The 23,690-nt window shown below is 46.7% G+C and overlaps 2 protein-coding genes and 1 long non-coding RNA gene across 3 annotated transcripts; 1 reads left to right on the forward strand and 2 right to left on the reverse strand.

The window, feature by feature from the left end:
- Positions 1–2,946: 2,946 nt before the first annotated feature.
- LOC114867036 (uncharacterized) lies at positions 2,947–6,590 on the reverse strand. Its single transcript, XR_003787802.3, has 3 exons — positions 6,285–6,590; positions 6,021–6,129; positions 2,947–3,528 (listed from the first exon to the last, which is right to left on the reverse strand). It is a non-coding gene; the product is annotated as an uncharacterized LOC114867036 (long non-coding RNA).
- Positions 6,591–6,595: 5 nt separating this feature from the next.
- On the forward strand, positions 6,596–17,295 carry LOC114867034 (ras-GEF domain-containing family member 1B-B-like). The gene is made up of 14 exons (XM_029169332.3): positions 6,596–6,823; positions 11,575–12,116; positions 12,196–12,318; positions 12,402–12,539; positions 12,719–12,934; positions 13,261–13,335; positions 14,453–14,545; positions 14,619–14,721; positions 15,031–15,110; positions 15,197–15,292; positions 15,366–15,461; positions 15,671–15,794; positions 15,880–15,952; positions 16,041–17,295. Exons 2-14 carry the CDS (start codon positions 11,580–11,582, stop codon positions 16,072–16,074), a joined length of 1,788 nt encoding a protein of 595 aa, XP_029025165.1. The 5' UTR covers positions 6,596–6,823; positions 11,575–11,579; the 3' UTR covers positions 16,075–17,295.
- Positions 17,296–17,343: 48 nt separating this feature from the next.
- Positions 17,344–22,838, reverse strand: antxr2b (ANTXR cell adhesion molecule 2b). Its single transcript, XM_029169333.3, has 17 exons — positions 22,537–22,838; positions 22,064–22,135; positions 21,347–21,418; positions 21,165–21,246; positions 20,984–21,088; positions 20,806–20,874; positions 20,372–20,452; positions 20,205–20,265; positions 19,898–19,993; positions 19,293–19,362; positions 18,456–18,534; positions 18,259–18,354; positions 18,134–18,184; positions 17,947–18,042; positions 17,699–17,872; positions 17,533–17,613; positions 17,344–17,439 (listed from the first exon to the last, which is right to left on the reverse strand). Exons 1-17 carry the CDS (start codon positions 22,659–22,661, stop codon positions 17,401–17,403), a joined length of 1,449 nt encoding a protein of 482 aa, XP_029025166.1. The 5' UTR covers positions 22,662–22,838; the 3' UTR covers positions 17,344–17,400.
- Positions 22,839–23,690: the final 852 nt, after the last annotated feature.

Below are 23,690 nucleotides of genomic sequence, written 5' to 3' on the forward strand. Positions count from 1 at the left end.
CCAGTCAAGCTTCATTGTCCATGTGAAAGTGTTTGACTCCAAGTGAAGGATGAAGCACTGAGGCCGTCTATGAAACGCTGCTGAATCAAGTTGGATAAACTCAGACCCTCCTGGCAGCTTGGTTGGAATTAAGGCTGCAACATTTCACCAGACTTGGAACAAATGTGACTATTATAAAACAAGCTCTTCTGAAACATTTGCTCCAGTCAAACTCTTGTATCAGTTACAGTTTTATACAACTCCTCTACAGACGACCTTGATTCTCGCTGTAAATAGCGCTGGAAAGTGTTTACAGCTCCATTTTATGATCAAATTGTGGCAATAACAGCAGTCATGCATCTGGTGATTGGTTGGTTTTGCAAGATTGCAACATCAAACTGTCGGCGATGACGTAGAAAAACATAAATAAACACGCAGACTGTCCCATAACCCAATATTTGCCTGTGAGCGTGTTGTAAGTCCAGGACAAAGCGGGAGTGAGGGGACAGACGGCAGGAATGCGCGGCTCGTTAGTGACGCACTATTTGTTGTCGTGCCACTTATTGTTGAAGACGGGACACTTCACTTTAGTTAGGGGGGGGGGGGGGGGGGGGTTGTGGTGAGAATGAAAAGTAGAGGGTGTTCTCCATCCATTTCCTCCGTTCTCTAAAGGCCCCGGCTCCTCCGTCTCCCCCCGTCTCCCCCGTCTCCCTCCCGCTTTCCAGTGCTCATGTGTTGTTCCTCATGTTGTCTTTCCTGCTCAGGGTAGAACCTGTTCCCACACACACACACACACACACACACACACACACACACACACACACACACACACACACACACACACACACACACAAGGAAAACACAATCTGCTCGCTGTGCCTTAACGGCAGGAGTCAAGCCAAGGACTTAATGTGCAGAGGTTTGAAGTCAGTTAAGCGACTGTGACGTCGGTGGGAATCTTTGCCAACAACGTTTCCTCTGTTAACTTTTTATTCTTGCTTTGACGTCATCCAGGTACACAGAGAAATAACTGTATTTTCCACATCTATACTTTGGTGCCCAAAGCTCTGGGTCTGCATTCAAATAAAAATCTGTGTGGAAATAAAACCTAATTTATGGGTGACTTATGGGTGAAAGAGACGAATTTAGTAGGTTAATGGCTTTCAAATGTGCCTTATGTAAGTTCTTGGCACAGCGTGTTGTGTTAGATAACTCTGCAGAACGGCTCGCATGGAGGCCGACGCTTGGACAGAAGCGTTTGTGAGCAGAGGGAGTCTCAGAGTCAAAGTTTCCTGTTTGTGTCACACTCAAACCCCTCCCCTCGCGTTTCCTTCCCTGGGGTTCGATTGTACACCTGCACCGTCAGAGTAAACGTCCTCAGCTGCTCGCCGCTCCACAGGGCGCTGCATTCATCAGTCGCACAACAACACGTGGGGAGAAACAATGCGGCTCCCGGGTGAAAACAACTTTGTTTTTCACTGATCCTTGACGGGATGAATAGAAAGTCCAGGATGCATTCAGATTCCTTCGCATTCCTCTTGTTCAGCGTTGACTGTTTACTTTTGGTCACTGAGATGAAAATAGATGTTATGTCCACCTTATTATGTAGAAGAATGAACGGAATGTGACCAGCTGCTCTGCTTTTTCTTAGATTTTTGACTGCTGTAGAAAACAACACAAAACATTTAATTTAATTTCTTGTTTATGATGAAAATGCGATTTGAAAACGACAAACCTTGAACGGATTGGGACAAATCAGGACACAAACAATTGCAGACATCTCATTAATGTCTTGTTCAAGAGTAGGATAGAAAATGTAAAATGTGAAATAGACACACATCAGTAAATTGAAATGCACTTACAGTATTTACAAATTCACAGTCATATGATTATTAATTACAGCTACTTTAACAATCTACACGTCCCAGTAATGTAATTAGTCAAAGACACGTTTGTTCTATGTGCTTTGTTTGTTTTTATTCACACACACACACACACACACACACACACACACACACACACACACACACACACACACACACACACACACACACACACACACACACACACACACACACACTTTCCTAGTAACTTCGGTGCCACATCTGCAGACAGTGTAGGAGTGGTTTACAGTAAAACCACTGCAGATACAGTGAAATTACAGATGTAAATCAAAACACTCGCAGACTGTGCTCGCTCCCAGATGTATCCTTACTTTTGTTTTTAGTAAGAGAGTGGGCCGCCCACATCCCACCTCAGACCGTGGCTGGCGTTAACGCTTTATTGGGACGGTTGGAGGCAGCAGAGTGGGCGCGTCGTACAGATACGGAGCTGAGGAGCAGGAGCCTACGCTGTGTCTTTTAAAAACAAAAACAACCGTCCTTCTAAATATTTAGCTTTCATGGCTCGTCAGCTTTAATTAGACAGTAAATAGGGTCACGAGAGGAGGGATAATTGAGACCAAAGAGAGAGAGAGGGAGGTGTGGAGGAGAGACACTTGAAATGGTTCCAAACCATTTAAATCCTTAATAAAATGAGCACAATGAGCCACATAAACATCTACACGAAAAGGAATTTTAAACTTTTTAAAGTGTTACAAAATTGATGAATAGTGCTATGAATGATAGAAAAGTGTTTTGTATTCATTTTGTGTTTATATAAATACAAAATGAAATACAGTTGCAACTTTTCTATTTCTTTGCGGTGATCTGATCATAAGCTTACCTTGAACATAAGTATGAGGGCCATTAAAATCTCTCTCACACACTGCGGGGGGTCTGAGGCTCCAGGTCACTTTATGTTGTTTTTGCCTTTATCTGAATATGAACATGGGTCGTGTCTATTGACACGTGTGTGTACCTCCCGTGTGTGCGTGACACGGACGTCAGGAGCACATCCAGGAAGCAGGCCATCCACCAGCAACCCAAGGGGAGCCAACCAAAGAGGTCAAAGGTCAAACCTGGAGGATGGAAGGTTGGTGTCTTTTTCACTCCACTCAGAGTAGAAGTTACAAATGTACAGTATTGATCGCTGGTTATTATTAGGTTTAAACACTGAGTCACTTAAAGCTAATTCTTACTCAGGTCGATGACAACATTAATGATTTTCCCAGGGAGGAAAAATTATGTTACGTCAAATACAGTAAACAATAAAACAAGGGGTTATGAGTAAAAGGGACGAGTTGTTTATTACAGACAGCAAATCCTGTCACATGCTCGACTTTGTGTGTGCTCATATTTGTTCCGGACAGCAGGGGAGTCACAAGCAGATGACGACTGACGTACTAATTATGCAATCAACACCTGCAGCCTTTTTTGTTTCTCTACACAAAAGTCAAAATGAGGAATTAGCTGCGACAACCAACATGTTATATGCTCTGAAGGTTGGCACGTCCACAGATCAGCTGTGTGCCAGTCTGACTCATGCCGGAGCAGCTCCTGTTGTTTCACGGCTGCTGCTGTCGTGGGTGAAGACGATGCTTTTTCCTCCCATTTTAGTCTTGTAGGAACACGAGTCAAAGGTCACGAGGTTTAACAGGAGGATGGATCACTTCAAGCATAGGGTGACAGGATGACACAGTGAGCACATGAATGGGTAAGGGGCATGTGTTAGCGTTAGCATTAGCGTTGTGTTTTGATGACGTGTGACTCACGCATGTTTTTGAGAACTAAACAACTTGCTTTTAAAAACCAGTAATATTGAAAGTGAAACTGTAAATGAACTTTTTTATTTCCTTCCTGAGCTTCTTTTTTTATACTTTATGACCTTTGGGGTCTGTTTTCTGCAGAAAAGGGAAAAACAAGTTGTGTCTGCTCATTTGGTCTCCAGACGGGGTCAGGGGGCTTCCAGCAGCTGAGTCAGCCCTCTTACTGGAAGCCAGTGAGTCACCCACCCCCTCCCCAATCCAGTCCTTTCACCCATTGCCCCCCTCCTCGTGAGCGAGTCCTCTGAAGCGTAGACTGTTCTCGTATTTGTCACTGTCTTCAGATCCTTCATGCACATCAACGTCTATAAAAGACAACCCCCAAAGCGCAGCAGGGTCTCATCGATCTCCTCTGTTTGTTTGCTGAATGCTTACATTTGTTTTTTTCATATGAGCGAATGCATTCCTCAAAGCAAAGAATGTCACCAGAAAGCCCCCCCCCCCCCCCCCCCCCCCCCCCCCCCCCCCCCCACCCCCCGTCCCTGCATCCATTATCCCTGGTGCCCTCTGTCTCCCCCCTCCCCCAGTTCTCGGGCCGTCTACCTTCGTACCCCCACCCTGCTTTCCCTGCACTGTAATGATCTCACCCAGCTGTCACTGTGTAATCCCACCCACACTCACTACAGCGCACAGGACCTGCTGCTGGGGTCTGATATCATTTGTTTGGCCCATGTCACCATTTCCCTGAAACCCAAAACAGGCTGCCAGTCATTCGCTTCTGAACACAGTGTTCTTAGGAATCTTGGCTCAGTCTTCAGCAGTTTGTCCATTGATGTGAAATCTTCTGGATCGTTTTATTTTGCAATAGATTTGATTGATGCTTTTAGGGGAGTAAAGTAAACATCCTCCTGCAGACACAACTTCACTGCTTTTGGAGTTATGTTTCTTCACCTAACATTTCCTATAGTTTCTATCCTTTCAACACTGCTCCTCAGGGGAATATCTGGTTCTTTGGCACTGGCTGACTTTGTTAATGTGTCCAAACTTTGTTTCACAGAGCAGGGTGGGTTTTAGGCTCTGTTTATGTATTTATGTCCTATTAAGATGCTCCTTTACTGGTCGGCACCATAAGCATCTGAGTGTCAAAGGCCAATGAACATAATATCTGCTAAATTTGCTGCCAAGTCACACTAGGACAATGAACCACACAGCCCATTATAACTGACCTCACATGTAATTCATGGTTTACTGTTACACCCTGCAATAATCAAGGTGGAGTGCATAATGTGCAAATGAGCAGCACCTGTTGCGTCATGTGAATCTGACTACGTGCGATGGGAAACGAAAGGATGACTGCTCGTATTCTAGCTGGACAGTGCGCCTGATGGGGTCAGCGTCAGTGCGCCGTGACGGCTAGCGGAGTTCAATCTTATCTCGCACTTAGACTGAGGTTTTCGATCCTAAAGTTTATCTCCCACTTTCACCAGAAGTCTTCCACAGCACCACACCGGTGTCCGTGGGCGTCAAGTAGGCAATCGAAAGCCAGGCCCCGTGAGGGCCCTTATTGAGCACTGCCACGATCAAGTACCTCCAGACGGAGGTGTGTGTATACGTGTTTGCATGGGCGTGCTTTTGTTTCACTATATTTATGATCCACACACGGTTTGGAGCGAAGCCGGAAGCTGTGCACTCGGGCGCCTGGTGTAGGAGTTGGGTTATTGAAATGAGAAAACCCTGCAGCCCGAAAGACTCGCAGATCAGCTATTCTTGCCTGAATGGTGATGTGTCAGGATGTAAGAGGCGTCAGTGATCAAAAAGTGAGCGCCTCCCACAACCGCGAGGCCCGGCCACGCTGTAAATCTAACGCTGTGTTTATGTAATGTCATGTTTATGCAATGAAAAGGAGCCGACTGGGTGCAAGACGGATGGCAGAGGTGCAGCGGTAGTGGAAGGGGTGGGTGTCATGTGCCCCCACCTTGCTTTAATTACCATATTTCAGGGAAAATTACTGTTGGAGGGCGCATAGTATATATATTTAGATTATATTCCAAATATTTAGAAAAGGAGTCAAGGTGTGTTTTCATACTCTGACAAAGCAGAAAAATGTCTGAACTTTGCTCTTACAGTAGCTTTAACTTTAAATGAAAGGTCCAAAACTGCAGTAAAAGAGCAAAAAGATAAGGGCTTTTTATGTTGTTCTATGGATCAAATGTCTTATTTGATGTCTCTAAGTTTATTACTGTATGGAATGATATGAATGACTTACATAATAAAGTTTGAATATGTGTTATTTCCTCACTTTTACATTTGAACTGGCTGTAAAGTTGGAAATGTGCTCTGTTTCATTCAAAGATAATAAAATTAAAAGCTCGCGAGCTTTATGCAGATTTTTACTCACCTTTAGCACTTTAGTTGAAGTAGTTAGTTAGTTCTCTGGACCTTCATTCAATGACATATGTTTTAAAAGAACATACATCTCTGCTAAGTTGATTTAAAGGCACCTGATCCTAGAAAGCAGACAGACAGGGTTGGACAAAGGTGGACGTATTGAGACATTTAGCAGCTGCTCAGGAGAAAAGTGAAATTTACGTCATTTTCAGGCGAGGATCTGTTTTATACTGTTTACTAGCATTATTTAGAAGCCAAACTTTCAGAAACCCACATTAAGAGCGAACGTTTTGTTTGAAGGTGGTCGGAGCAGCCTCCACACACGTTCGGAGGCGCATTCCGGGAGGAAACCATACACCTTCTCCATCTCAGCTCTAACAATAACAGTCGCTCCTTCTGGCAGCGGCCGCGCAGAAAGAACTCGACGGATGGACACCGTGAGCCAATCAGCGTCCAGGAAGATTTCGATTTCCCCAGTCCTCTGCTGCTATTGGTCAGCGCGATCCCTGGAGGAACCCGCCCGCTTGCGCCGATTGGTCGGTTTTCCCGGCTCTGTGGAAGTCATTTGAATACGCCTCACTTTGTGGCTCTACTCCGCGCTGCTGCTTCAAATCCACTCAAATATCGGGAGTTGAGACGCACAATGGAGCCGAAGGCAGCTCGGACACGCAGCTGAACGCTGTATCTGCGCACCGCACACTGGGCTTCTTCACGCTGGCGCTAAGACACCTCTGCGGACATTGCAACTCGTTTGGAGCGACTGGGTTCCTGACTTTTGCGATATTGAGCCGAGCTGCAGCGCGTCCCTCGGAGGTGAGTTGAGCGGGTGTGGATGATTGGCTTATTTCTGCTTTGTTGTTGTTGATCATGATCTAGGATTCACAACAATAGTATTATAGTTGTACTTTTACAAATGTGTTAGATGTGGAGCACACGTTTTTTTTCTTACGCTTAAAGTAAAACATGTACCTTTACATACATATTACGTAAGTTTGATCGCTTTTAGTATTTATCCTAATTATGTTGTATTTCTAAGAGTGAGTGTTTAGATTATAGATATAAACACGTGGACGTTTTCCTCAACTTACTCTCTCCCCAGCATTGTTGTTGTTGTTGTTGTTGTTGTTTACCACTGCGCTGAGGTTATAATTAGACTGGTAGTCACACAACATTTCTCAGCCGCACCTGTGATGGGACTGTGGTTGCACAGCGTGACTTCACTTCACAGTCAGCAGCTTTTACTTGTTCAGCGTTATGAGTCAGTCAGAAACCCAAAATCTAGACCAGCAGTGTGTGTGTGTGTGTGTGTGTGTGTGTGTGTGTGTGTGTCTGTGTGTGTGTGTGTGTGTGTGTGTGTGTGTGTGTTGGAGAGTGAGAGGGGAACAGATTGTGCGTGTGTCTGTAGGGAGGTAGAAAAAAAACCCAGAATGAGTGAATGTGTGTGTACTTCTGCCCACCACACTTTGAAAAGCCTGAATCATCTCCTTCTCTGTCTAAACTGTCCCTTAACTCGCTCGAACCAGTGCGTCCAGTTACTTTACGGGACTGGCTGCTTAAATTAGCCTCACAACAGCGGGATTCATTCGTTTCGTCCTCTTAACTGCGCCCAGATCCGACTTTAATCTTTTTTCGGAACAGATCCCATGTGGGGCGAGCGTCATGTTTTTTACCTGTGTTTGTTTATGAGGGAGAGAAAATCCCCTTAACACAATGTCCCATCTGTAATAATGGGTCTTAATCCTGAGCCAGTGACCACATCTGACAGAAGACAGGTGTCACTCAGTCTGCGTGTTGTTTGAGGGGATGAAGACGGACAAAAGCACAGTGGAGTGATTGTACCTCGCGTCTCTGTCTGTTTGTCTGCTCGGGTGCAGGTGGAGCTTCTACACTGGTCAGTGGCTCCCAGCTGGTGTTACTGGTCCAACCCGACCCGGTGTTTACTCAAGCGTGACTGAAGTGGTTTGTTTTTAAGCTCTGCGACGTTTCAGCCGCCGCGGCTCATTTGTTCAATGCGATGACGCAGAGGCAGCGAGAACGTGCGATAACGTAATAAAAAGAAAACAACCGCTGGAAACTAAATGGGGGTGAATGTGAAGAGGTGGATCAAGGTCTGACTGAGGCTTTTATTTAGCAGTTTAGTGTAACAGTCAAGTGAGCAGAGTCGCTCCTGCGTCTGTGACATCTCAGACCTGATCACCGTTCAGCTACAAAAACATTGTGTCCTCTCTGATTTCACACAGCTTAAAGCAGAGGGAAGTTGACAACTGTGGCTACAACATTCCTGTTCATGCAACTTAAAGGAACAAAGCAAAGCATGACTTGGCACAAATCCGTCTGTTTTCCCACACAGAGTCTCTGCCTTGACCTCTGTAATGGAATCTTTCAGGCTTTTATGAGGTTAATCTCCTGATTGAAACTATTGTCCATTATATAATCACATCACATCACAGAGGTTTTGCATAGAACACTTCTGTCCTGATTCAGTATGAGAATTATTATTCAAATCTGGACAATACTCTCATTTTACCCATTTATTGGCTGTTGAAGGATGATACAGTGGAATTCAGCTGAGTTTTCTAGAAAATCAAGACAAGACATGATCATTCAAGACTCCTTGAGATGTTTGATGGACCGTGTGTAAGATAGTAGATATAAGAAAGTCCCTGCAGCAATAACTGACACTATTTTTTTGCCTTTTTTTTTAAATTAAGTCACTCTCGCACAGTAAGTAACAAATCAAAGCTCGGCAGTGAAAACAGCCTAGCAGCACCAGCGCGTGAGCCCAATTTCCAGAGGAACCTGGACCAGCTCAAGTGTTTCTATTACATTCGGGCCAAGCGGTTAAATGCAGCGCGTCGCAGCTTCATGCACAGCTCTGACAAACCCACAGGAACGGAGAACCTGACCTTCAGCCCCGCGCGGTGCTGGGAATGAAGCTGACTCGAGGGCTTCTCCGGTTTATCAGGCTTCTCTTGCTCATTGCATGATTGCATGGGCGTCACGGTGCAGGTAGAGGACGGTATCGGCCTTTACGGCGGTGGAGCGGCTCTTATCAGGTGTGTGCCGTCCGTTCAGCCGGACCGACTGCCTCTCTCACGCCATGTTTGCTCTTTGTGTTAATCTTGTGCCGATGCAAATGAAAGGCCTGATTCTTTCCCCGTGAGGGCGTCCGCTCAGGTCAGCGGTCATGTAGACGCTCACTGGGGTCAGTTGCTTTTCAGTGAGGAGGCTTTGGAGTGATTACGGAAGCTCCAGACCTTTTGTTACAGTACTTTTGCTCCTTCCTGTACAGTCTGTCCTTGGATATTACAACAGCCATATCTGCCTGTGTCAATACTGGAGTTCCAATGAGCTGCTTTATCTGCGCCGCAGACCGTCCAGATAAAAGGTTTATGACGCATGACCTTTCGGTCCACCGTGTTTGCGAGGGCTATAATAGGCGCTCACACCTTGGAGGAGGATGACAGCGTTTGACTGATGTGGAAACGGTCCCGGCGCGGGTTCGTGCGGAGGCAGGGCGTCGTCCGCCCGGCGCTGCAGAGCAGAGTGTGTGAACGCCGCCGTGTGTCTGATCTGCTGTGATCTCCTCCCGGGGGTCTTTGTGTGCTTGTTAATGCCATGACAGGAGAGATAATGCTGCTATTGTTGAAGACACCACCCCGAACCCCCCCCCCCACACCCACATATTATGTGATTGAGGGGAAATAAAGGCTGGTTTTAGCTCTTGGCTTCAGTCATTTACTGAAGGAAGCAGCTGCAAAACACCTAATGTGTTTATACGTGGCTGCTTTAAAGCCATTAGATGATATTTACTCATTGGGTTTAATGCACAGGTTGCCGTGTGTCAACATTTAGACTGATTACAGGAGAAAAACATCCCGTGGAATGTTTTTAAAATAAGTTCAATAAAAGGAAAAGCAGGTCTGAGCACAGGAAGCGTTGTCATTGTGGTTGTGAAAGCAAAGAAACCCAAATGTTTCTGCCTTTTCTAGCGTTTCAACACCACATCAAGCTCCCGAATAAAGGAACAATCTTTGCAATTTACAAACAGCAGAATGTAAACAATGCTCCTAATGCGAAATTATGCCCTGAATGTGATCGTTATGTTGTCCGCAGAGAGTCCAACCTAGTATTTAGGAGGAGTGCAATTTCAGTGCAGCAGCTCTCGAAGCCACAACTATCTGAAGGGTCAACTTTTCAGGAAGTCTGTCTGGAAAAACCCGGAGCGGTCGGATTTTTGAGCTGTGTTTTCCTCAGGTCAACGCGGTGCGAACGGCAGCGGGGCACCCGAACCGGAGTAAATATCACTGGCTAGATGCTAATCTGCAGCAACAGAGCAGCCAGATTGCGTTTCGTTACTTTAAGAAGGTAATGCTCGCGTAATCTTTTAACCCAGTTAGAAGGAGAACAGCAGGCTGAGATCACAGAGTTCAGAATCTGGGCCCGGCAGTGGCCCGGCTCACTGTGGCCCGACGCCAGGCGCTGCGGTAGAGTGTAAAGAGAGGGTGTGTGTGTGTGTGTGTGTGTGTGTGTGTGTGTGTGTGTGTGTGTGTGTGTGTGTGTGTGTGTGTGTGTGTGTGTGTGTGTGTGTGTGTGTGTGTGTGTGTGTGTGTGTGTGTGTGTGTGTGTGTGTGTGTGTGTGTGTGTGTGTGTTTGTGCGGGCGCATATCACTCCAGCCATGCTTTGTTTATGTGTGACGTGTTTGTGTTTGGATTTCACTGGCAAGGGGCTTGGTGCCGTGCTGGACAAGGGGTGTGTGTGTGCGCGCGTGTGTGTGTGTGTAAGATGTTGGCTCAGGCAGACACTCTGTTGGCGCTATGATGGACCAACAAAAGTCTGCTGGATTCCTGCAGGGTTTTGCTTTTTGGCCCCGTTTACATGCGTGTGTGTGCGTGTATGTGTGCGTGTGCGTGGGCGTGTGTGTGTGTGTGCGTGTGCGTGCATAAGTTGGCATGTGGCTCCTAGACAGACAACAGTAGCAGGATAAAGATGGCTCCAGAGTTAAAGCACGCCTTGCTGGTGATCAGGGATCAGCTTACCAAGCTCAGATCCAATTGTCCTGACTATTAAGGCCTGAAAAAAAGAAATCACCGCTGCCTTCACATCATCCATCTGCCGGCCTGTTTTTCCCCTTTTGTAGCGCTGCTGGAAGCACGTTCGCTTCAGGAATTTGATTAAAAGATGAAATTGAGCTGGAGACAGAGGGCAGAAAAAAGGGCCTGTTTGTAAAACGTCTTCACAGACAAACAGCTTCGTAAAGAAAGTGAGATTCTCAAGTTGGTGTCTCTCGACAGTTCAAAGTCAAAGCCGTAAACAGAGGAGGGCTGAAATTATGCCATTAAGTGTAATTACTTTCACAAACACCTCGGCGAGTCGCTGCCTCGCGTGATCCAGTTGCTCAAACTGATGTTTTCACAACATTTGTACGCAGCTCAGATGTTCCCAGAGAGCGATGGGGTGGGAGGGGGTGAGGCGGGGGAGGCGGGGGTGAGTCAGACCGTAGTAAATAAACACAGGAGAACGTGTAGTTGTGACGATGAGCATCTCTGTCTTTGCCCCACAGCCGTCATGCCTCCCACCACCCCGTACGCAGGGAAGTTCGGCCCCTGCGCTCCGTACGGCAGCAACAACACGCACCCCCCGCCCCACGCGCCGTACCGCGGCGCCGCCCCGAAGCCCGCCAAGGACGGCGCCTACAGCTGCTACTCGGCGGCGGAGAACCCCTACGACGTCCCGCCGCCGCGCGCCGCGCACCGCAGCGCCTCCGTCTCCTCCGCCGCCTCCAGGGAGCGGCACGGCGGCGGCGCCGAGAACCCGTACGCGTCGCTGCAGCCTCAGAGCCCGACCCAGCTCAGCCCGCGGCAGCACAGCACTTCCTGTCCCGGACGGGCGTATCGTCACACCACCCCCACCGCCCCCACCCCCACCACCAGCAGCAGCAGCGGCAGCGAGCAGTCCTGCCGTAACAGCACCAAAGCTCGGCATTACGGACACGCCATCACCGCCAGCTACGGGGAGATGTGTTACCATGACAACAGCTTGGTGTCAGCATCCCTCGAGGCTCTGATACAGCACTTGGTTCCCACTGTCGACTACTACCCTGACGTAAGTTGTGGCCGCGCGTGGGTGAGTTTAAGGAAAAGCTCGAGTCGCTTCACCGAGCGCTCTCTCCTCTCGTCCTCAGAGGTCGTACGTCTTCACCTTCCTGCTGAGCTCCCGCCTCTTCCTGCACCCGTACGAGCTCATGACCAGAGTTTGCCACCTGTGCGTGGAGCAGCAGCGCTCCGGAGATGCCCTGCTGGATAAGGTGCGTGGGCTGGCGCTCACACAGACTCTTTGTCTCGCTATCTCGTCCACACACACCCACACCTGTAATCATTTTTTCCCCAGATCCGTTTCCGTGAGGTGGCGCCTAAACTGGTGCAGCTGCTGACGGAGTGGACGGAAACGTTCCCGTACGACTTTAGAGACGAGAGAATGATGCGCTGCCTGAAGGACATGACGCACCACGTGGCCCGCGGGGATGAGGTGAGCGTCACCGAGCGGCGGCTGCATGAATTATTCAAACGCTAACGTATGCAGGAACACTTCCTGGGCTGCCTTTAGCATCAGCTCCCTTATCTGCGTGTGTGTGTGTGTGTGTGTGTGTGTGTGTGTGTGTGTGTGCGCGTGTGTGTGTGTGCGCGTGTGTGCGCGTGCGCTCCCAGTACTCGTGGCGAGCCATGCAGCAGATGACCCAGCGGCTCATCAAGCGCCTGTCGGCCCTGGGCCAGTACGAGGAGGCCGTGGCCGCGCTCAACGCCGTGGCGTCGGAGCGGCCCGCCTCCCTGAAGAGCAAGCAGGCGCCCGGGCAGAGGAACGACGTCCTGAGCGTGTGCGACGACCCCTTCGTCGTCGCCCAGCAGCTCACGCACATCGAGCTGGTGAGAGTCGTGCAGTTGATGAGGTTAAGTCGTTACACGTGGTCTCTACTGAACGACCGCACATAATAAATTAGAGAAATCTTGTTTGTTTGACTGAGCTAAGTTTAGCACATTTATTGATGCTGTGGTGAGAAGCTGCTTCAAAACACAGCTGCCTGTGTGTTAATATTAATTAAGGTTTAACACAAGCACATGATATACATCACAGTTCGTGTTTTTTTAATAATTTCCTTATTTAAACTTTTCCTGTCTTTAATTTCAGATTCTTATTTGTTCTCATCACTTGTCTTTATTCTAAGTGTTTTGTATCATGTGCTGACTTTTAGGACAGACTGAGTTTTATTGGCCCTGAGGAGTTCATCCAGACATTCGCCATGAAGGATCCTCTAGAGAACCATAAGGTACAACTGAGCCTGAACGCATCACTGTGTGAACCTACACCGACTCACTAGCTTTCATTTATTATAACACGTTTCCAATCACAAACCTTTAAAGCAGTTTCATATTAAACCTTCACCCAAACCCTCAGAAACAAACGGACGACATGATCAAAGCTTTGATTCAAATTAAAGTGTCAGACTCTGCAGACGAGCAGATCTAACATCTGTTGCATTTAGTCGCTCCGTGTAAGAACCTGAAGACCGTAATTTCCAGCATCAAAGCAAAGCCACAGATTGTTGCATTTCTAAGTCGCTCTTTATTGTTGTGATGAGGTGTCTTCGTTGCAGTTTGGGTCCCTTTGAATGTAATTTGTGGCCTGCTTCACTTCCAAATGATATCTTTCAGAAACCACATAAAAGATCCTTCTGGCAGATAAAACTTAAGATTGTGCAGCTTTCTTTTTTTTCTTTTAATTTAACTTTTGAAAATGCATGAAACACATGGAAGCTGCGTATGTCTAAGTGCACCTGAAGGGCTCTTTGCCTCCTAAGTGGCGCTGTGAGTCAGCTGAAGGCCCGTTCTCAGTCTGCGCAGCCGACTGCGCCGCTTCTCGCCGCCGCTGCGTCAGTTACGTAAGGTCCACTTAGCACAAAAGACTGATTGAGTCGGTGTAAAGGGGTCATGAAGTGTGGAGTGGGCAGCCGGTGTTGTGTAAGCATTTAATAGAGCTGCGATTCTCGTGGATTGCGTCAGCGCAGCCAAGACGAGTTTATTTATACGAAGCTCTTATCGTGTTCGTTTCTATTAAAGTGCCTCGGGATCACAGGTTAGCCACAGCGTCTCATGGAAACCCAGCAGCAGATGCAAATGGATCAAAATAACTGTGCAGATCCACAGGTTGTGTGGGTGGGACGGCTGTTGGGATCCATTTACAGAGGAAATTACAGAGTGGCAGCAGTCTGTGTTTCTTCTTTAAGTGTTGGGTGCTTTTGCCTTTGTTCGGTGGATGCTTGACTGACAGGCGGTGTATATATGTAGAGAAAGGGCCGTGGACGGGCTGTGACCTCACTGTTTAGACAGACATATGATGTAAGAGATGCTGATAAAATGTTCCTGTCGCCTTTGTCTGCGTTCCAGGGTTTCTTCCGGAAGCGTAAAACCAGTAACCTGGAGGCCTACGTCAACTGGTTCAACAGGCTGAGTTACCTGGTGGCCACTGAGATCTGCATGGTACGTCTTCAGCGGCCGCTGGAGCGCTCGTAGTTAGGTTTCAAGCCATAACTGTCGTGTTCTGTCCCTGCAGCCGGTCAAGAAGAAACATAGAGCGCGAATAATCGAGTTCTTCATCGACGTGGCTCAGGAGTGCTTCAACATTGGCAACTTCAACTCCCTCATGGCCATAATCAGTGAGTTTACTGCACTCTGTTTGAAGGGAAGCGTTGTATCGGCTCAGGTTTCAGAAGGTGTGATGGATATTTACCAACCACTCAGACACAGGCTGTAGGTAGTGCTGAACTCCCTGCTTAGAGTGGAGCTTTCACGGTTTCCTCTTCAAACAGCCAGCGATCATATTCAATAATGTCAGAGAATCCAGTGGCAGCTGGAGGTTAGAGTGGCACTAATGACTTCAAGGGGGAGTAACCGAGTTAGTGCAGGCTTGAAGCAGATCTGTCTCTGGAAATGCTCTTCACGCTGACACCGCTTCTGTGGCACAGCTGGGATGAACATGAGTCCTGTTGCCAGACTGAAGAAAACCTGGAGCAAAGTCAACACGGACAAGTTTGAGATCCTGGAGGTGAGGAACCCTTTGTGTGACGGTGGATGGAAGGTTTGATTTCCCAGCTTTTCTATTCTGAATGCGCGCGTCTGATGTTCATCCAGCACCAGATGGACCCGTCCAGTAACTTCAGCAACTACCGCACGGCTCTGCGTGGCGCCACCCAGAGGTCAGAGACTGCACACAGCAGCCAGGAGAAGGTGAGCGCGCTCCGAGAACGCTGGATGCGCTAAGCAGTGACCAGGTCAACTCACCACATCCTCTCTCCTCCAGATCGTGATTCCTTTCTTCAGCCTCCTCATTAAAGACATTTACTTCCTGAACGAAGGCTGCGCCACCAGGCTGCCTAGCGGCCACATTAACTTTGAGGTCAGTTCACAAATAATGCATCAATAAAATGAACTAAGTCTGTTTCAGGTCGGTCTTAAAAACCCAAAGTAGGATTTTGAGATTACTCGAACTAAGCAATAGTAAGACAAGTGTTATAATAGCGCCCCCTAGTGGTGGTTTGTTTTGGCAAAGCTTTTACATTTCTCATTGGACTTTGGTATTAAATTAAATTCTAACGGTGCCAACAGAAACTGTGGGAACTGGCAAAGCAGGTGAGCGAGTTCCTGGTCTGGCGTCAGGTGGTTTGTCCGTTCGACAGAGACCGACGGATCCTCCAGTACCTGGTCACCACGCCCGTCTTCAACGAAGATGGTCAGTATGCATAGAATGGTGTGGAACATTCGTTCATTCATTCAGTAGGAGGCACCGCAAACTCAGGCGTGTTTTATTCCTGCAGAGCTGCATCTGGCTTCATATGAGAGCGAGGGACCCGAGAACAACATGGAGAAGGACAGTCGCAGATCACTCCGGTGGGTGCTCACACGCCTACAGTACACGCAGAACCGCCTCATCCATTACACGGAACGCACCATTTACTGTCTGCGTTCTGTTTTCCAGATCCTCTCTCCTGCATCGAGAGAATCGCTCTTAAGAAAACAACAATCTTCTGTAAATGGACACTTTTTTAAAGCTCCAGTGCTCGTGTTATCATGGGATGTACAGTATTTGAACAGTCGCCTGCCCAAAGTACTTAACGAATCCTGCGTCCCAGAACAGAAGAATAAACGTAACTGGAGCCACATCGCACACAGACGGTTTGATTTGGGACAACGCAACGGTGATTAATGAATCATCCTGTGACGAGCCGTGTTGAAACCATCCGGTTCCGGTGGACCTCAGCTACAGGTTCTGCTGCCGCTCTCCGTCCGTGCAGGTCTTCATGGATGGAAAACGTTTAGATCAGATGTCTGATTGGATCCTCCGCTGTGTTTTAGGGACTAACACCACATCACACGGCTCCACGATTTGCCAAAAATGTACAGATTTAAGTCTTTACTACCAGTGGGCGTCCATTAACAGCCCAATGTGGAAGAGAAAAGTGGAACTGTGTCAGAGTGAGGTTATGGACCTGATTGGTGGCATCACAGCATCAGGACTGGTTTCTGTGGATATCAGAAGTCACAAACCACCTGAAGGAGTGATCTGTATTATAACTAACAACTGCTTCAAGACGTCGTGCAGCTGCTTGACTCACATCTCATCTAAACACATACTGCAAAAAAACACATCAGCCACTCGATCCTGGACCATTCCTATTTTGTGACGTAGACGACTTTGACTTATATTGATGCTGCAGACGTGTGTGTGAGCCCGGTCACGCTAAAGCACTTCAGTGGGTTTGTGCGCGTTGTATTATAGAAGTCGCTGAGTCCTATTTTAGGGCATCTTTCCGCACAGTATTAAGTCGTTTTGTATCAGAGGTTTTTCTCTTTATACACTTTCTCTGGAGTTTCAGCGTGAGCTTGTTGCTGGTTGGCTAGCTCCATGTTAGTAAGCTACTTTGTTACTGCAGCATCATGTATAATGTGCTTTTAGAGCCTGAACTGAACTATAGTCTGTGTGTGTGATGTGTGTGTGCAGCTTTAATACGAACAGGTGAACGCGACGTGATCCTTTAAACGAGTGAACGTGAGGCCACATTTGTATGTTTCTAAAAGCTCTTTCTATGTTTCACACCTTTTATAGTTTTCTCTCGTATGATGTTTTTCTTTTACATGTATCATTTGTGTCGCCTGTAACGGTACTTTTATTGAAGGCTGTTGTGAAAAGAGAAATTTATTTTTTCTTTCAAATAAAATACAATAACTGTAAATGTGTTATTTTGTTTTAACAGCTCCACAAAACAGAAGAGAAATCAACATTTAAGCAAAGACATTTATTTACAATACTCTTAAAAGCTCATTCTTATGTTTAAATATTAGTGACTCTGGACTCTGGTGAAGTTAATGCAGCGACCCTGGAAACATTGTAGAGTTTATGGTTATAATTAGGCAAGAAGGTAATAATTAAACATGTTAAGGACTTTATGTTAAGGGACTTTTTTTTTCACCTTATCTTGAGGCGTTGGTCTCATGACTGCAACTCTATCGTACTGTCTCCTCAGTAACGCCAGCAACGCATCGAAACGGCCCTGGAGGTCAGATCAGACCGAGCCGATACGAATCAGTGAAGCTAAATACGAGGAGAACGGCTTCGCTGTGAACAGGAGCTCTCACCTTGATGGGCGCGTACCACTTGGGCTGCGACGTGGGGTTGTACACGGGTGGCGGCCTCGGGGGGGGTCTGGGTATAATGGGCTCCTCCGCCTCCTCGGGCATGGTGACCACAGCGTTTTTAGCCTTCTCCAACCGCGAGCCTTCCTCTGTGGAGCCCTTCTGTCCCCAGCGCACCTGGACAAACAACTATGCACATATTACACATACTCTATAATTACTAATCTTTGTTTTTCTGTTTTTTTATTGACCTCCATGCGTTTGATGCCTCCAGCACCTCTGCCTCCATAGTATGAAGCGTCCACTGTGGGCCACTGGTGTTTAGGTAATGGATCCGCTTCTGGCTCCTTAAAGAAGACGGTGTTAGCTAATGGAACTCTATCACTGCTACTGTACGTCAGGTCCAGGTACGCTCACAGAAATGTGTGGTGAACTCACAATGACAGGAGGGGGAGGAGGGGGCCGAGAGGGGGGCGGGTCTCTGATCACCTGCAATCACGTGAACATGCATGAAGCGCGCTGAACTGTCACTGAGCCCGGGTCGCACGCACGCGTCCACTCACCACGGTGCAGCAAAGGGGCCAGAACCACCAGAGGAACGCCAGCAGCAGCAGCAGCAGCAGAGCCAGCAGCAGCCAGAGAAGCCAGAACCCGTCTGACTGGAGGACACAGCTGGGTCAGCTTCACAGCGCGACCCCTTCATCCTGACATGGGCTCATCAGCACTGCTGGTGCTGTTGGACCCATAGCCTTGTACTTACACAGGCCGTGGCGTAGATGTGCACGGGGCTGGAGATGTAGGACTGACCATCGTTGAGGCTGACCAGCACTTCAACTGATCTGGAATGAGAATTAGTGACTTCATGGGGAGAGGTTTCATTTGGCAGCTTTCAGTGATCATTAGTGCCAAGAACATAAACTCATTAATAATAAGAAGTCACTGCTCTTCGTGTTTCTAAGCAGATTTCCTGATTTAACAATGACGTCTTTCAACCAATGACTCAAGTTTCAACTATTTAGCTTGAACTCAAGCTGATTGTCCATGAGTGCTTCAGAAAGGAGGGGGTGTTGAAGAGTGGGCGAGATATGATGGAAAGTGAGAAGCGACAGAAAGTAAGAGAGAGAGAGCGGGTGTTGTTTGAAGTGGGTGAAGTTAAATCAGCTTTGGCTCAGTGTCTAAATGCCACAGAGATATTCTGGTTGGAGCAGCTTCAGTTTATAACTGTAACTCTTTAACGTGTGTCTCACTTCATTACACAACAACACAACAGCTTTCAGAAGTGAAGTTCACTGTTGTGGTCCTCTCTATGCGGTAAACACAGATGAGGTGTGAGGAAAAAGGTGGATGAGCCGCTGAGATGCTTCAGATTTGAAGTTCATGCACAACAAAAGTCACAAAAAAAAAAAAAAGTGTAATGACAGCCTCACTCACTAAACACCATGTCTAGTGTTTTTAATACATTCTGGTCAGTTTATTTAGAGACTAAGTACTTCTCTGTCTGTGCAATTACGTTATTGTGCACCTCATTCTATTATTATCAACAATGATGCATTTTAGTGCTTTGTGTGTGTGCATGTGTGTGTGCCTGTTGACTTACTGTCCCACTTGCTGCAGAACAGGAGCTGGACACAGCAGGAAGCCATCTTGAACTACTTTTGGCTTCTCCTCTGAGGAGAACAGAGACACAGACCGACCCCGACTGTTACTCCCCACACTCTCACACTGCTCCCTGTAAAGGTGGGTACCCATGTCACACGTAATAAATATGTCTGTTTGCATGCTGGCAGGTAGTGAAGTGAAATATGGCCCCGTGCGGTCTCTAAGAATAGAAGGAACAAATGCCTGCTGGTCCTAGAGACAAAAACTAGATAAAAGAAGGCAGGAGGTCGATGTGACACAGTCATGTGTTCTGCCTCTTGTCCTTTCAGTGACACGACTCCTCCCTCCATCGATCCTGTAACGGAGTAATGAGACCGAGAACTTCCCTCTGCTCTTCCTCATAATGTCTCCTGTGTTCTCTGGCTGGAGTCAATGAGAAGCAGCTACTGTTCCTCATGACCCTGACTTTCCACAGAGCAATTCGCACATGGGATCACATTTCACAAACAGCTCACAGTAATGATGTTTTCCCAAAATGCATTTTTACCGTATCATAGTAAACGTCGCATCTACTGTACAGCAGCAGCGTGTGCGTCGACTCACTGTATGTGTTGTGGTTGACGGTGAGGAAACAGGCTGCGTTGTGCGTCCTCGCGGATCCAGTGAAGCCGCTGCCTCTCAGCACCACGTTGAACGATTCTAGAAAATATCAGACACATCACAAACACAAACAAACAACAAAATATCAGCTTGCAAATCACATTTTTTAGGAGGATGAGTGAAAACTGTGCTAGATACTGTACATCAAAGTCGCAAAGGTCCATCCTCTGGGGACCACGATTGGCAGCTGCCTTTAATCATATCTCACACTAACATTAAACAGTCCACAAACTCTTGACCACTGACTCACCGTTCACACAAACAGTTGACGGCTCTATTATGAAGACGTCTGTGCACGTCTGCTTCAGGATCTGTGTGAAAACACAGACATGTCGGTCACAGCTGTAGTCACACTGCACCACGTCCCACACAGAGTCTGAGTTACTGCTCTGAGCACCAGCGCACACGATGTCTCACCGAGTTGACGATGTCTTTGAGGGCATGAAACCCAGACAAAACGGGGAAGACTTGCTCTGTGCCGTCCGCTATTTCAGCAAGCTGCAACAGAAAGCGTCAAGTTTAGATTTTTACAATGGGAGGATTTTGCTGGTTTCTGTCAAGCGCTTCAGCAGCATTTAGGGCGGAAATGTCTGTTTACAGGAGATAAAAGCCTGGAACGGCCGAAGCTTTCATCTCCTGGTTTAATGATAGTTGCACAGGAAGCTCGTCTGGCATTATTTAATTAGAGAGAAATCCCAGACCACACTCTGCGGTCAGCAAAACAAAACGCCCACTGACTGCTGAACACTTTCCATGTTTTAATGACAAATATATGATATATTACACATTAATGAAACTATGCTATTGATTGAATGCAACAAAGAAAGAAAAGAAACCGTTCGATTGTCCACCTGTTTGTGGTCAAAGTCCATGACCCCCACACAGTACACTCTGGCTCCGAACCCTCTGGCCTTATCAGCCTGGGAAGCGCGACACAGACAGCGGAGAGCCGCTTTTACTGACAGTCAGTAAACACACCATCCATCAGAGGGGCTCATGCCAGTGGCTTGTTACTGGAGGAAACTGTACCTCCCTCACGCTCAGCTCGTACGGATAGACCTCCAGTTTGCCATCGGTCAGAACGATGATGATGCTGGAGGACGGCGCCGTTTGGGCCTTCATCTGCTCGGACACCTAACGGGTGAGAGCGGGCTCAAAGTCAGTGTCGGCGCCGCATGGACGTGCACGGGGGCTTCTCTAATATACCTACCGCTATCATACCCTCATGCATGTACGTTTCACCAGCAGGTCTGATTTGGCTCAGGTTCTTCAAACCCGCCTCTATTTTCGACCTGAAGAGCACAAAACAGGGAGAACACTGTTCAAATAAAGACTGATAAGACTGCGAGTTAGTCATTATGTTGATAGAGTGTTGATAGAAAAACCATGTACCTGTCTCCAGTTAGTGGCAGTATAACAAATGCTTTAGCTGAAAACACTATGTAGGAAACTCTCATCCTGGGACTGAAACACAAGTTATAATAATAATTTACTTTTGATCTAATAGGGTTCACATTAACTCTGAGGTTACATGATTTACAGTCAGATGATTAACATTGTATAATAGTATAATAGGACATTATGACATAACTGTGATGGATTACAGACCATAGTGTAGTACAGTAATTAAAAACCCCAGCATGACTCAGAAACCTTGACATCACATTTAGCAATATTTCATCTCGTTTCTGTAAATCACTGCTCTCCTTAGAGTGTTGCTCAGCAGCTGATTTCCACACACCGCTCATTGTTGCTGCCTCACGTTCAGCGCCACCTCCAGCAGCTGGCTGGATGTTTTGCTCTCATATTTAGTAACCCACTATTAAGCCTAAAGATAGCCCACACAGCCTCTGCACCATCACTCAGAGGGTTTTAGAGCAGCTGGCGTCTTTACATGATGTCTGCTGCCCAAAATACCCAAGTTCTACTTCTCCACTCATTAACTACCAGTACGGTGCTCCACAGACCTCTATCCCTGTGTAAACACCTTTCATTGCTTTCATGTTGCTGGAGTTGTTTTTCGTTTTGTCCCTCATGTTCTGAGGGTCTTTGTGGTACAGATGTGCATCGGAGCAGATGAAAGGAGAAGGAAGAGAGAGGAAAACAAACCTCACAAACTTGTTGGTCAGCTGCTCCACAAACTCATAGATCTCATCCCAGTGTCCGTACACACTGCCTGACCTGAAAGGCCCAAAGAGTATAATAAGTAATATAATATACAATGATGTCTATTATTATATTGTAATAGATAATAATATGTCATTATATGATAATTTACCTTACTTGACTATAACATATCTTTATATACATAGTTTTAAACTTTTATACAGTAGAAGCAAAAAAATCACATGTTAAGTTTATTCTGTTGTTATGAAGTTAACGTAATTTTCTAGAAAGCCCAAGTTTGTGTCCACGTTCCACTGAGAAGCAGCGGTTATAGAAGTGAACAGCAGAGAACCACGGACCAAACAGAGCCATACATGGAGAAAACTGAGCTCTACGGTAATATTAGATTAATCTGCTCAGTCTCCTGCCTCTGATGTGCGTGCGCCCGTGGTGCGCACGCGACAATCACCGCTCACCTGTCTAAAACAAAATAAATATCAAACGCTCCATCGCACGAAGCCTCGTCGCCGTCGTGCGCGCACGAGCGCACGCAAACACACGCAAAAAGTAGGAGTCTGCAAAACACCCATGTCCGATCCATAATCCACGAAAATCATATCAGCAGCCAGTTTAGTTGCTCAAAATGATCATCTGAAACGCGCAGGTGGGCGCGAGCCCTTCATCCATGCCCATCCATCAGGTCTTCACGCGTGTGAGTGGCGCAGGTTACGAGTGTGGCCTCTGACAGCTGCAGGCTGGCGGTGGACGGGGCAGGGCACGAGCGCAGTCACGTCAAGACAGCAGCAGTCGAAAAAGAGCACGACTTCCGCCGCCTTCAAAATAAACTACCGACACACTGTAGACAAAAGCTTTACCCATGTATATAAAAGTTGAAAGCATATACAGATAATATACATTTAATGTAATCTAAAACACGCTGCATAACTAGGAATATGTAGACAAAACATCTATAAAACCTTAAATTAATTTAATTTATTTGTTTGTCTGTTTGTATTGCCGATGCCCTTTTATTTTGAAAGCAAAATGTATTTGTTCCTTGATTTATAGTGGTGCAATTACAATAGTACAAAGAATCGCTGTCAGGACACTTTACATTTTATAATCACTACTTGCCAACTTTGACCACGATCACACAAATAACCTTTCCTTAAAAAGCAATATAATAAAGTATTTAAATAACAGTGTTATTGTTAGGAAACATATTTTAAATGTGATTAAAACTACCCATATGCTTTTCCGATGGATGTTTCTTAAACTGAATCTCTTGCAGTTGTAAAGCAGAAATGAATATCTTCAATCTAATCCAACTGACAGAAGGCATTAAAATCTGTACAATTCCCCCAATGCATAACAGCAATTATTCATTGCGACAAAAACCCTTAATGTGATCTTCTGCAGATGTTTTTTCACCACAGAGCGTTTCTGTGCCACCCAAAGCCTCAGGGACAAAAGTACAGTATAACCTATAAGACACTCAACACATTGACAATAACACATTTCATATCCTGTAGCAATGTGGCGTATGAAATGTCTGTGTGGTTTAATGTGACCAGCTCTGGAGGATGAAGAGTCCAAGTAATTACATTGCAAAGTCACTATGTCAGCGAAA

The sequence above is a fragment of the Betta splendens genome, chromosome 12, assembly GCF_900634795.4.
Source record: "Betta splendens chromosome 12, fBetSpl5.4, whole genome shotgun sequence".
In the NCBI taxonomy this organism is placed as follows: Eukaryota; Metazoa; Chordata; class Actinopteri; order Anabantiformes; family Osphronemidae; genus Betta; species Betta splendens.

Coding starts and splice junctions, on each gene's coding strand:
- LOC114867034 (XM_029169332.3), top strand. CDS start 11,580: ATGCCTCCCACCACCCCGTACGCAGGGAAGTTCGGCCCCTGCGCTCCG. Junction 12,117..12,195: donor CTGTCGACTACTACCCTGAC/GTAAGTTGTGGC, acceptor TCTCGTCCTCAG/AGGTCGTACGTCTTCACCTT. Junction 14,546..14,618: donor TGGCCACTGAGATCTGCATG/GTACGTCTTCAG, acceptor CTGTCCCTGCAG/CCGGTCAAGAAGAAACATAG.
- antxr2b (XM_029169333.3), bottom strand. CDS start 22,661: ATGGATCGGACATGGGTGTTTTGCAGACTCCTACTTTTTGCGTGTGTT. Junction 22,136..22,536: donor ATTTATTTTGTTTTAGACAG/GTGAGCGGTGAT, acceptor TGGGCCTTTCAG/GTCAGGCAGTGTGTACGGAC. Junction 18,043..18,133: donor CTCCTCCCCCTCCTGTCATT/GTGAGTTCACCA, acceptor GTCTTCTTTAAG/GAGCCAGAAGCGGATCCATT.